At 31.9% G+C, this 14525-nt stretch overlaps 1 protein-coding gene across 1 annotated transcript in view; it reads left to right on the top strand.

Moving 5' to 3' along the window:
• LOC131857348 (cysteine-rich receptor-like protein kinase 42) overlaps positions 1-14525 on the top strand; it is a 76908-nt gene that overhangs the window by 508 nt on the left and 61875 nt on the right. Inside the window, exon 2 of the mRNA XM_059209782.1 lies at positions 49-234. Within this exon, the coding sequence (XP_059065765.1) occupies positions 49-234 (186 nt within the window). The remainder of the gene's footprint in view (positions 1-48; positions 235-14525) is intronic.

The following is a 14525-nucleotide window of genomic DNA, read 5'->3' as shown; positions in this document are numbered from 1 at the left end:
ACTTATTGTGTATTGGTTGTTCGTAAATTTGTATACTAGTGTTTGCAGAAATGGCCATCCAAAAGTATAATATGCGGAAGGACAGAGCGTGGTGTGGAATCAGTTATGAAGTCTTCTGCCTTTCCTGGTCTCACTTTGGTTGATTCATGCGTGGCCATCCAAAAGTATATATATGAAAGACGTTCGTTGAGGTTAGAATGCGGGCAGAGGCATCCTTCCAACGCGGCAGCGATGGTGTGTTTTCCACTTCCGCACATAATTATCTAAGCTTCGACGCCCAAAACTTCGACACCAGCATTGATATGGTCGTGGGAGAGGGGAAATGGGTATGGTTAGGTGTTTTCACACAACCTTCCCTTACGACAGAGGAGTACACGCTATCATTCGACAATAGTTCCTGTAATTCAGGGAGGGGAATGGTAGTGATGGGCGAGCAACAGAGAGTTGTGGAGGCTTTTAAAAAATTACTGTTATTTTTTGGCGGTTGTGAATAGGCTGAATGTTTTTTATTGGTGATCAAGACAGAGTGCTCCACTGGTTTAAAAAATTGCTGCTATAATTTAATATTATTTGCATTGATTATAAGTAGAGTGTAAATTATTACAAAAAAAACTAAAATAGAAATTATTTATGAATGTAACTATTTTAGGAATATATAAATTGAAATTGAGTCTTTTTTAAAGTAGGTTAATAGGTCTTTTTTATTTGCAAACGGAAAAATAAAATTTCTTAAGATTAATTTAGATTAAAAATAGAAGAATTTTGTTGGTTAATATATTAGTAAATTTATGGTAATTAATCTATAAAAAAAAATGTAATGGATAAGGGTATTTAGCTTTATGATTGAATAAAGAATGATTCCAATTTAGTGGTAGATTTTGGATGTTTGAATTTGGAAAAATGTGATATTTGTCTAGAGCTCTCTTGTGGATTGTAATAGTCAATTTACAACGGAGTTCAAGTTCGTAGATCAGTGAAATCTTTGTGAATGCGTTTTTGATCTTTATGATGCTCCTTTTTCTGATAATATAATTTAGGGACACAAAAACCCATACTATATTTCCCATGGGTTGACGGAAAGTGATCAATTTAATTTTTTTTCTTTGGTATTTTCTACATTTCTCATAAATTGCATTTTCAAACGTCTTTAGAACATCTTTAGGGTCTAGTTTTGACTTTTGAAGATCTTTCCAACATACCAAAATAAGTTTGATTTTTACACACTACCTTTGGCATTAGGACTTCACCAAGTTGGAGTACTTGGAATATTTTTGTACATCTTATTTAATAGTATTGCTACTTTATCTTGGATTAGCTATCTATTTCAATTTCCATTGAAGAATGAGATTTTTTATGGGTCTTGTGTAATTCCCGCAATGTTTGGAATTTACTATAGTAAGGTTTTGTGGAGGAGTCACCAACAATTTTTATCTAGTAAGCGATTGGAGGCTATGACATATCATTTGGTGGGCGTTTTTCAAAGGAGAATATTAAAAATATTAGTAATTATTATCCTCTAGAGGAGAGGTGTTGCAATTTGGAATCAAATTTGTGCCTTCAACATTTTAAAAAATGTAAGAAACTTCTTCATTTTAGCATCTCATGTTTTATGTACCAAAATTTTGTTGAAATTGTTTGTGCACTTATGTGCATTCATCAGTTTGAGGACAAAACCCATTACATGGAAAAAATGGAGGAAACATCCCTTTTGGTTTTTAAGGGCAATTTGATACAAATGTTGCATTACACAGTTCATTTTTTTTTTTTTTTTTTTGTGTAGTTCTTTAGTATTTTATTTGTAGGATTTATTAAAGAGCTTCGACATATAGAGTTTTCTTTGCAAATTTGAATATATTTGCAAACAAAACACCTATCACACAAAAGAAATCAAGAAAGGATAATATGCCTTTATAAAAACCCTGGAATTTTGTATTGATTGCATAAATAATATTGGAGATTACATTAACAAGAAATGAATGAATCCTTATAAAATGATGAAAGAGAACTTGGATGCAAAACCCTTATCCTAAAATTAGGAGAACTAAAGTAATGCAAAATAGGAGCTAAATTAAGCTCAACTATAGTTGCTCTAAAACTAGGAAAGCAAACTTTAGATGAAAAAAACACCTAAGTTTATCTTGATTGAAAAATAAATGAAGGACCTAATTAATAAATAATTAGATAAATATCCTCGTTACTCTAACACATGTTTTACTAATACAAATTAGTTCCAACATATTTGGAAAGTAAATCATTGATTAAGCAAAAAAATTCAAATTGTGTTGATTGTTTTGATTGAATTTGGTTCATGTATTTCCAATATTTATTTGAATTATATTGAGGTTTTTCAGATCTGATATTATTTGCAAGAATATATGTTTGGATCATTACACCTTTTTGTGCAAAACAACTTAAATTAATGTGAATTCTTGATTTTTGTTGCATGCTCGAGTTGCTTTCAATTTTTCTTTTATTTGAGACTAGCAATGTTTAAAGTACATTTAGAGGAATTTTATTGCATTACAATGGGACATGTGTATATAGATCAAGCTTCAAACACCTAGGATAAAATCAAGGACAACAATTCTTAGCAATACAAATACTCTTAAGATAAATGTACATATTTGGATTCATTTTTAACTACTAATTGAGTTGTTCTTTCCCTTGATGAAAATATTATATGAATAAATACTTATGGATAGGACATGGTAACACAAGATTTGAAATGGTTACAATTGAATTCTTTTAAATTTGAGGGCATACCAACAAATTGTGGAAACTTACATGATAGCATCAGATATGAAATGAATATACTTAAATGCTTTTAAATACAAGGGAACAATAACAAATCAAATAAAATTGTATTAGGTCATTACCAAATGGGAAATAAATACATGGAAGTTAACCAAAATTTGAATTTTTAAAATTAAAGTGGAAAATCTAGGCGTGCGAGGTTAATCCATGTTTGCAGAAATGACTTAACACATGAAAAAGGGCTAGTTTGAGGTAATCCTCAATAACCATTTTATATTTAGACCAATTTATTAGAATGTGCACTTGGTATTGTCCTTGCTGACATGGTCACCTAGTTGCTTCCCACAAGAGACATTGATCACACTATTAAGGAATTGCCTAGCATATAGTTGCAAGCTTTGGTATATGATAGCATGTAAAATTAGAAGCATTATAGCTTGGCAAGGAGATTCGGATCCACATAGATCACAAGATTATTTATTTATTATAGACTCAACATGAACTATAATAAGGGTAGCATAAAAATAGTCTTCTTATCTTCAACATTTTCTTTTGAACTTTAGTATAAGAAGGAAATTCCCACTCTAGTTATAGATTGTATGATTCATTTTCTATTTTAATTTCTTATTTCTATTCTTGATATATTTGGACATGAAGCCATATCACGGTTAGGATTATATCCATTAGATGTGTGTTTTATAAAAAATATTAAAAATTACTTTGCAAGCATTAAATTCTAATTTTCTAATTGTACATGGACTCCCATACCACCTTCACCATGTGTGCATCCCACATAAGGTAGACAAAAATAAGATAATAAGGATCCTTTTAAGAAGGTTTCAAGACACCTTGAAACTAAAAATACCCTTGTGGTGTTGTAAAAGTACGTCTTTTGGCCAAACCTTAGATCAAATGACACCCAATATATTAGGTCTTGTAATGTATATGAAATTGCCAAACAAATCTACAAAAAAAGTGTAGCAAGGGTGTACACACCTATACAAATTCAAAAGATATTGCAAGACTATTTTCCATGGAGTTATTCTTAGCGAACCCTACTACCAAGCATGTAATGATTGTGGTTTTATAGCAACTGACATATTCTCAAATATGAAAATTTTAATTTTTTGAAAGAACAAAATATTAGCTCTAGAAATAGCTCAACTAAACTATTATTATCTCTAGATACAATTTAGAATATAAAAAATATTCTGTTCGATAGAAATATAAGGTTCTTGAGAAATTTATACAAAGCATATTGGTCTGTGCTAGAAAAATAGCTCAAAAATTCCACTGCATTCTATTCCCAAACTAATGAATAGACATGGATGGTTAATAGAATGATAGGTATAAAATTTTAAGAATCACCTCACTTGGGACAAAATCCCACCTTTCATTTAATATAGCTACAATAGATCTTTGCACAACTCTACTACACATAGTCCTTTTTCTAGGTCTACATGGGTTTCTAAGCCCTAACATCCATAGACATGTGTAGCTTATCCCCTTTCACCATAAATGAAAACTCTTTCAAATCAAAAGAAAGTTGACAAATTTGTTTAGTTCATTGAAAATAATCAATGTGTAGTCAATTCTATAGCAGGCTAGTGCAAAGTACAAGTAGCACCTTGAAAAGCATTAGACACCACATATTTTAGGTTGGTGACTGAGTCTAGCTATATTGGATGAGGAAAGACCAATAAGATACAGCCACAATCTTCATCAATTTAATATAAGATCTATAAAATCATGAAGAAAGTAAGAGATAATGCCTACAAGTTTAATTTTCCTTTGTACCTTTGGTTGAATCAAATCTTGAATGGGGAACCCTTATTCCATTAATTTCTACCTATGTTGAATATTTCAAATGTTGTAGAGCCTATTTAATAAATGAAGATCAATACAAAGTGCTTCCTACATAATTGTACCAAATCACAAACATGAGGGTAAAATGAACACATCAAGAACATGTCTCTGTCTTCTAGATCACCAAAATAGGTCAAGTTTCTTCCATGGAAAAAAATAACAAAGGTTTAGGTTCCCAATGTTATATTTTGCTAGATGAAGATAGCTACCCAAGATCTAGAGGCCTAATGAAAAGCACAAGAAGAGAGAAGATCAATATGACAAGAATAAACTGTATTCCTATCAATAATGCAAATATCATGAATGTGTGCAAATATTATAAAGGGAATCCCTTGATTATTTAGACCAAGGTGAGAGATGAGATATCGTAAGATTATGACAAGTTTATTAATATTATGATATGAGACATAAATTGATAGCTTATTATCCACTTAAGGTGGGAAAGTGATAAATGATAGTTCTCCACTAAAAGAGGGACTCGCCACTAAATGTTGAAATTTCACTAATGTGAGAATTCTCCATAAAGTGGGAATTATCTATATAGTGTTCCCTAAGTAAACTTAAGTAACATGTGATTAGGACCTAGGTATCGAACAAGACTAGGTACATAACACTAACAACCAATTTATTTTCACATCTTTTATTGGAAATATATACAATAGGGGTCATTATTCTCCATTGAGGCATGGATTGTTTAGGGGGGGGCTATGTCTCCTAATATTACCACAAGTATTGGATGTGCTTGACACCCGTTATAGTTTTGTTAGTAGAATCATTATCCTATTCAACGCCGATGAGTCATACCATAAGTCATAACTCAAGTTACATAATTGTGGAGTGGTTGGGGATAATTATTAAGTAGTTATCAAATGGTTTGGTTTAGTAGATGCTTTTCTTTCTCTATTTCTATATTAATGCACATAAAAATTCTTAGTCACATACTAGAGGAAAATAAACACATCACACATGTTCTCATAAATAATGTATAGAGCTTGTATAATACAACCTTTCTATTTTTAGTTTTGCACATGTTGTCAAATGTATTGTCTATTTTCATTATTTAATTTACATTCTACGTGTTTCTAACCTATAGAATGTTCACAAAACCTAATTATATTCATCTAATTAAGTTGTTCATTAAATTCTCCCTTGAACACTAGATCAAAGGAAGCTAAAATTTAAATATGATATCATCAGTTAGATCATAGATATGCCTTGGAAAACACATTTAAAAAATGACATAAAAACCCTTTTGGTCTTGTGAAAAGCTAGCACTTCTAGAAGTGTGCCAAGGTATAGGAATTAGATGGAGTGTTTCTTCTTTTCTTATATGTCATCGATAGCCTAGATGAGAGAACTAGGGAGTACACAAAAGAGAATAAAATAAAGAAACTCAAAATTGAAGTGTTCTTGTAAGAATTTGGTGCTACAAGATGGATATTGAAGGTGATCGTATATTTGCAAGGTGGGAAGTGAGATTTGTAAGGGGAAACTATATAAAAAATTCTTCGTTATTGCATAGAATGTTGCATTTCACATTGTGGGATTGAGATGAGAATTGACCCATGTTTTATGTTTGAGGAGAAAAAATAATGTTTAGAAATATTGTAAATCATTTTATGAGAAGAGCAGTAAGATCACTATTTCCTCTATGTGCTCATGTCACATTTTGATTCAAAAATTCACATAAGTAATAGGTTATTGATGCAGAAGCATTCGATTGCATTCAGTTTTGTTCAATTTTTTTTTGGTTTTTGTTTGTCTACTTTAGGAGAAAATTTTGTTTCACTTCAGCCAATTTAATGATATTGCCATGTACAAGATCTTCATGGGTCTCTATACCTTCAAATTGGAAAAAATTGTATGAGTTTGGCTAAGCCTAAATGTTTTTCGATAAAATCACAAGTTTATGAACTTGTTTCAGAATATGCTCAAGTTCTTGAGCTTTATTTTTCATCAGCGAAATAATTTTTTGGGAAAACGTAAGGTCCTTGAACTTACTTTTCTTCCACCAAAGCTTGTATAGCCTTTTGTCTTTGTAAGCTTCCAAAGTTCAATTGCGAGGTTTTATGCTGAAAGCAATTTTCCAAATGATGTGTTAGAGTATTTTCAATTTCATGAACTAATAATAATTTCGACAAAAACATTTAAAGGAACGTTCAAAAGCTTTACAAAACCCTAAAACTATGAAACATGAGGTGGAGAGTCTTCAATCAGTGAGTTTTCCAATTCGTGAATTCAATGAAATCAGAAAATAGATTCGACCAAAAAGTTATAAGGTTCAGGCAACTTCTAAATAGTGTAGTGTGCCTCCTGGATTCATCTTTTGTGTTATGCGTCGATAGACTTGTTTAGAATTATTGGTGGTATTTTGATGGTTACTTATGACTTTATCTATATCTCATATGCTTATGGATGATGCTAGACATTTTATATGACATATGGTACTTGACGGTTTATATGGATGATGGTACATTCTGCACTATCTTGATGGATGGGTTTATATTTGATGATCTATATGCATTGATACTCATATATGGATTATATTGCTTTTAATGTTATGATGATATCTAGATGGTACTAACCCCTACTACATGATTATAATTATATGAGATGAGTTGATGTTGGGACTGTATGATTGTCTTACTACTGTATTTGTGATAAGAGACGATATCATACCACTCATCATGAGCATGTTATGATGTCGTGATTCTCTTTCACTTGCCTGATCATTTATGATGTATATGTTATCACATATTTTGTGTTGTGGTTATTAGTGGTTGTGGGATTGCAGGTAATAGACATCAACTCCACCTGATCTCACAGGTCTGAGTGTGTCTTATCCTAATGGCCAGTTGATCGGAGATGACACAAGTTTCCTTCTTCACACTCTAGGTTTAAGTTGTCACCCTTGTCAGTTGTGTCATGGCTTGAGTTGTCTTGTAGCGTGATGTGGTATGTGGTTGGACCCTTGTCAGGTTGCCTTGTGGAATATGATTATTTATTAGATTAACAATTAATTTATTGTATAGTTTATTATGTAATCGGATTAATTTAACGTGTGATTTGGGGTTTGATTTGGGGTTATTTATTTTTGTTTATCAAGCAATTTAGTATTATTTGTGATTTGGGGTTTGATGTTTATTTAATTATTTATTTAATTGAGCCTTTGATTTAATTAGATTTATTGTTACTTAATTAATACCGCTTGATTTATTTGTATTAGATGGTTTGGTGGCTTTAATAATTATTTGGGTGCATAAATTATTATGCCCATGGTTTATTTCATTCAATTGGGCCTTTTGATTTATTGATTATTATTTAATCTTTTTACCCTCCTTGGTTATTTAATTTATTATTTATTCTACCTACATCGTTTTGCTATTGGTTAACATATTTGGGGGAAGTAAATTAATTATATTATTTATGGGATGGTAGGTAAGAAATACTATTTCCCCAAATATTTTGATTGGCTGGGCTTTGGCTATAGTTTTGTGTTTAATTTTTTTTATATATAAATATTCTTTCCTGAGTTAGTCCGGGGGTTGACATTTTTGGATATTATTCTGCATACTTTGAAGATTTTTTTGGCTGCTCGGATTTGGCTTGGGTTTTGCTGGATTTTGAATTTGTAATTGTCTTCTCTAAATTTCTTTGCCGTCACTTCTATATTCTAGGTTGGTGGAATTTCTACTTCTTGCATTTCATTTCCGAAAAAGATTGTTTGTGTAGTGCCAGCAAAAGACTATTTTCGGGTGTGCTAATTATACTGAGTATAAGTTATAATATATAGCTAGGATATTTGTTGGCATGTTTGGCATAATTGATGAAGATGAGATGATGGTGGATGACTATACCGGTAGAGGAAGATGACATGATCGGTTATTTATATTGTCATTGATGGCAACCAGGTTCAACTGATGTTTAATGATCTTTACAGTTGGTTTTCAGTGATTGACTTGTTGGCTAAGTGATTTGGTCTACCAGAGTAACAGTTTAACAAAGTTTACCGACAAGATTGCGGATTAGGACCTTAATCGGTAAAGCAGATAAGTTTTGATGGAATCGGGTGATTGGTGATGTTTGGTGACTTGTGGTTTGATACATAATCTTTTATGATATATTTAAGTATGAAACCAGAACCACATCGTATGAGGGTTATTGGAAGGCATGTTTTGAATTTCTGATGAATTTTTGCTAGGGTTTAAGGATCGGTAAAGAATTCTCTTAACCGGTAATGATTTTTGGTTTGGCGGTGATCTACATCAAGTTCATGTGTTGATGATAACGCGACACAAACCGCGTGATGAGTTTGAAATATGTTTTGGCGTGTTTGGAGAATGAATTTCTTGGGAATGTGCAAAGTGCTTAGCAAAATGTGCTAAGGGTTTGAATTTGTATCAGATCGACTTGTTGTGACGATTTATGATCATTTAACAGTCGATATTGATTTTTAATTGATTGTAATGATCTCTATGATGATTTTTAATGAGTTGTAAAGATTTGTGATGATCTATGTAGTAATTCTTAGGGTTTTGATGTCGACCTAGCTGTAAAAGTTATTTATGCCAACAAGGTTGATGTTTTATAGTGTCAGTGATTTTGAGAAGTGTGAGAAACCAAACTAGTGCGTGTGAGAAGATCTTCCAGAGAGATGTAGACTTAGAACTTAATTGGATCTGATCAAGCAAGCAGTAGAGTGCTATACATAGATCATTCAATGTTCTCTGACAACTACAACAGCTAAAATCCCTTAACTGGGTAGGCCCTAACAGGCCTCACATTGTAAAATCTCCTAATAGGGTGACTCAATATCTGAGTTCTAAAGCCTCTTGCGAGGTTGATCCTAACATATCAAAGCTTCTAACAGGACTGAGGTAAATCCCTTAATTGGGTGACTCCTAACATGACATCATTGTAAGCTTCTAACTAGGCTTGGCTCCTAACATGGTGCATTCTGAAAGAGTGCAAAATATTTGTGGGTACCAATTCCCATTGTGGTTTTTCCCTATTTGGGTTTCCACATGAAAAACATGGTGTTCATGTGTTATATGCTTTTCTTGTGATGTTCATGGTTTATTTCTGATAACCGGTAAAAACAGTTTATGTTTGTTTATCAGAGATCTTAAAGCGGTTACCAATATTGATGATTATATGATTGATGAAGCATTTTGATCAGTTAATAAGTTGGTAATTGTGTTTGTTGATCTGATTAATAAGTTTGTATAAGAGGAAATGATTATCTAGATCCGATAAGGAAATCTGTTATGAAGATTTGGTTTAAGTGTTGAATGTTTTCAGATCTGAGATAAGTTTGTTTTGGTATTGAAAGTTTCAATTTTTGTTAATATCGATTGACCCCCATCTCAGTATTAACTGGATCCTCTAGGATTATCAATGTCCACAAGTGATTTAGAGTGGCCATGATGGTTCAAGATATATTTTCTTTGTTTTTGTCTATGGATTGTTCCAATGAAGTTCCAGGGAAAAGACAAGTATGGTGTCTACATGGGAAGTTCAATAAGCTAGGCTATCCTATGAAAAGAAAAAATGGATTACAAATCAAAGGGGGCCTATTGACTACATCATATACCTCGACCATAAGCATACAACCCAAAATAGACTACTATTCCTTGTCTATAATGTGTTTGTCTTATGGAAACAAGTGAAACACTCGACCTTGGTTTCTGATACCTTGGTCAAGAACAATTCCAAATTAGCTTAATGAGGAAATAAGCACTATGAAAGAAAAAGATTCATCCATTTCATCTCATATGTACATATCTCATTGTTGCATCCTGTTGCATTCATAAAATAATATCTTTGTATATCATTTATACATGAGAGCCATGGCAATTAAATACAAATGATATACATGTCTCTAACTCTCTAGAATGACATGTTCGTATAGGTGCCACCAGTACCAAATCTCCTGACCAACCATCACCATCACCATCACCATCACTCAAAGGCTGGTACTCCACCACCTCCACATATAATCTAATGGTAACTATAATATCAATGTCTATCTCTGACAATTTTTCCTATGACACCTAAGTCTATGGATGCCTCTCATGCAACTGTAGCACGTCTAGGTCCTCCGAAACCAAGCAAAACAACAAGACAAACATTGTCGTCAACTTCAACAAACAAGCCTATTGCTCAAAACATCTTACGCACAGTCAAAACAAACATTTATATCAATTGCCTAAATCTTAACTAGTAACTCCACTCAAAAACCTAGACTCAAGTAGGCATTTATATCAATTGCCTAAGTCTCAATAGGTTAAACTGATTCAAACACTCAGACATCATCCTATCCAAGTGAACCAAACATCAACTATCACGCTTTGACTATACCAAAGGCATTTTAAGGAAATGTGCCACAACTTTTGACATCATAGTGTTAAATTTAAAACCTGCTCAAGGTGAAAATGAACCCAACCCACCTATCTTGTAGCCTCTGAAACCCCTAGAATTGGTTGTGCTAGCCCTAACCTTTCAACCCTTGATGTTTTTGCATACCAAGAACTTTTATTTTCTAGAGACTACCTGATTTTTCAAAACTTTTTGTTCCATCTCTCAAGGGGGTAGGTACCATGCTAGATCTTTTTTGTCTTCGAAATGATGCAATAAACTACACCATCTCAAAGAGGGGCAAATGCAGACACCCAATTTTGTCAACTTAATTAAATAAATATTTAGTATTTATTTGATTATTTTACCATCATTCAACTATTAATTAAATTAATATTTAATTAATTCATTACAACTAATGTCTCTCTATTGATTAAATAAATTATTTAATTTATCTAATTAATTTATAAACCACAGTCTAACTATTAATTAAATAAATAAACATCATTTATTTAACTAATTCACATTATCCCTCTTCTTCCTCACAAATTAAATCAATATTTAGTATTTATTTAATTAACCTTTTATCCACTTCTTGCACATGTAATTAATTAAATATTCTTTTTATTTAATTAATTTAGATCTTCATCCACTCGTCTTCTCCAAGTTTTCCCACTTGCCCCCTAACCTTTCTTCTAGTCATTCCTAATCTACCTCTAATTAGATGCACATTCCTAATCCAAGGGATCAGGGAAGGGTCGCTTCCTTTTCCATTAATGACTTCCCACTTGTTTTTCAAAGCTTTAAAAGCCTTCTCCTTTTGGCAACAAAACCCACATGGGCTTTCTTACAAAGGGTCACTTCAAGGAATTATTTTATTCTTTTGTTCCATCCTCTTTGGAGTGTGAGGACAAAGAAAGCCTTTATGGCTTGATCTTTTTTACACTCCATCTTCCTCTCAAGATTTCTCATGTTGACACTTGTCAACACCTTAGAGGTTGAGAAGCCTTTGATCGACCCAAGCCTATGGGAGTCAATCCTAGCCTTATTAATACATTCAATCTTGACCATCCATTAGCCCATTCTTCCTATAAAAAGGAGCTCCCATTTTCATTCTATAAAAAAGGAAGTTTTTTGGCTGGCAAGCATATTGTAAAGACTTTGCATATCTTAGAGCATTTGTATTCAATTGTCATAGTAGTACCACTATCTTTGGTGTTAGTATGAACATTCAACAAAACATTGCATAATCAACCACTTCTGTCATTTGTCATCTTGTCCTTGTGCCAATGTTGAGAGCACACTTCAAATAACAACAAGACCTCGAGGAAGAGAAGAACAAGGGACACAAAAGACAATGGAGCTATAGACACCCAAAATTGTCTAGTCTAATTAAATAAATATTTTTATTTATTTAATTATCTTAGCTTAACTCTTCTATTAATTAAATAAATCTTTATTTATTTAATTAATTCATTTATCCTCTTCTAGCCTTATTTCTCATTTAAATAAATACATTTATTTATTTAAATTATCCTTTTCCTAAATTAAATAAATATTTTTATTTATTTAATTATCCCACTTCTTCTATTAATTATATAAATCTTTATTTATTTAATTAATTCATTAGTCTTTTCTACCCATGACACATGTCATTCATCTCTTAATTCATACACTACCTACCCCTTTCATTATTTTATTATTTCTTTTACCTACCCTCTAATCATAGTCGACCTCCTTTTACACCTCTCAATCTTATCCCTCCATTTCATATAGTGTTTTCTATATAAGGAGATGCTTCCTTTATTATCAAACCCTAATCGTTCTATGCATTCTAATCATCTTTTATGCACTTGACTACACTACGATCCTACTAGCAACCACATTCCATTCTTTGTTGAGCTCTTGTGCACATAAAATCTGAGAGCAAATATATCAAGCAAGATTAATGGAGATAGGAAGAATGGAGATCCATACCCTATTGGACATGTGCTGGTATAATCTTTGTGATTTCATTTGATTTGCATTGTCTTAGGTAATCTTCATATGTTATGGTGGATCTTTGTTGTTGTAGGCTAGGGTTTTGTGGTTGAATTCATTTAGCCTTTCAATATCGTTATTATTTTTATCCATTTTCACCATATACATTTTGGCATGCTCCATGGGACATGGATTTTTGTTAGATCTGTGTTTTTTTTGCAGATTTTTCTAACCCTATATTGCTGTTTTGTAAAACAATTTGGAGAATAATCTTGTGCAGCTAGGGTTTTGGACACAAAATCAAGATCTTGGAGAGATTCGATCATATCTCACAAATGGATTGAAAATTTTACACCAAATTTTTTTTGCAAGTTGAACAAAGTATCAAGAGATCTCAATCCAAAATTCAGAATTTTTGAAGTAGATTTTCATTTTCTGTGAATTGTTTATGATTTTTCATAAAAAATTAATTTTGAGAGAAAATGAGAGAATTTTTCGGATTTTCTTACATTTTTGGAAATCTCTCATAATTATACATAGGACCTGTTCTTTGTGATTTTAATTTTGATGCAAAATATTTCCCTAAAAATTAGATCTTTAAAAATTAGGGTTTTTCCTTATTTTGATTAGATCTCACAAACGGCTTTGAATTTTGACATAAAATTTTTTGGGCAGATTAGTAAAAGTATTATAAAGATTTAATAAAAAATTTAGATTTTTTGGACCATTTTGTCAATTTATATGAATTTGTTATGAGTTTTCATAAAAAATTAATTTTGAGAGCAAATTAGTGAATTTTTCAGATTTTCTTACATTTTTGGAAATATCTTAGAATTATGCACAGGATTGGTTCTTTGTGATTTTAAATTTGATGCAAATCATTCCTCAAAAATCAGATCTTTGAAAATTAGGGTTTTGCATTATTTTACTCATACCTCACAAACTGCTTGGATTTGTTGCATAAATTTTTTTATGCAAGTTTGGAAGACCATCAGGACTCTCCAGTAAAAATTTTAGAGTTTTTGGATAGAATTTGCATTTTATATGAATTTTTTATGATTTTTCATAAAAAATTAATTTTTGGAGCAAATTAGCAAATTTTTTGGATTTTCTTACATTTCTGGAAATCTCTTGAAATTTTACAGGTGTTTTTTTTATGATGAATCAGATCTTTGAATTGGTCAACAAAATGCATTGTTGAAGGCCCCTATTTCACAAAGTCTTTTGGATCTAAAATTTATCTAACTTGTGTGCTTGCAGGAAGGGGTGATCATTTGAAACAATCCAAACTACTAATAAATATTTGTTGTAGGTCCTTGGCAAAGGTTTTTGAATTTTTATTGTGTGCCTTATTTTCATAGACTAGCAAACACTTCAATTGGTGCACTAAAATTGAATCATTGTCTTTTGTGTCTTGAGCAATAGGCTCTTTTTGTTTAATCTTTAGAGGGTCTGTCTTCCCGTGTGGTCATTAGGACTACTAGTGAGAAGAGAACGACCCAAGTGGTAGCAAAAGAAAAGCCATCTTCTTCCAAACCACTATAAATAACTGTATTCATGGTGAAAAC

The sequence above is a fragment of the Cryptomeria japonica genome, chromosome 8 (genome assembly GCF_030272615.1).
Source record: "Cryptomeria japonica chromosome 8, Sugi_1.0, whole genome shotgun sequence".
In the NCBI taxonomy this organism is placed as follows: domain Eukaryota; kingdom Viridiplantae; phylum Streptophyta; class Pinopsida; order Cupressales; family Cupressaceae; genus Cryptomeria; species Cryptomeria japonica.
Note: the sequence above shows the minus strand (reverse complement) of the source record. Positions and strands in the feature narration are given on the sequence as shown.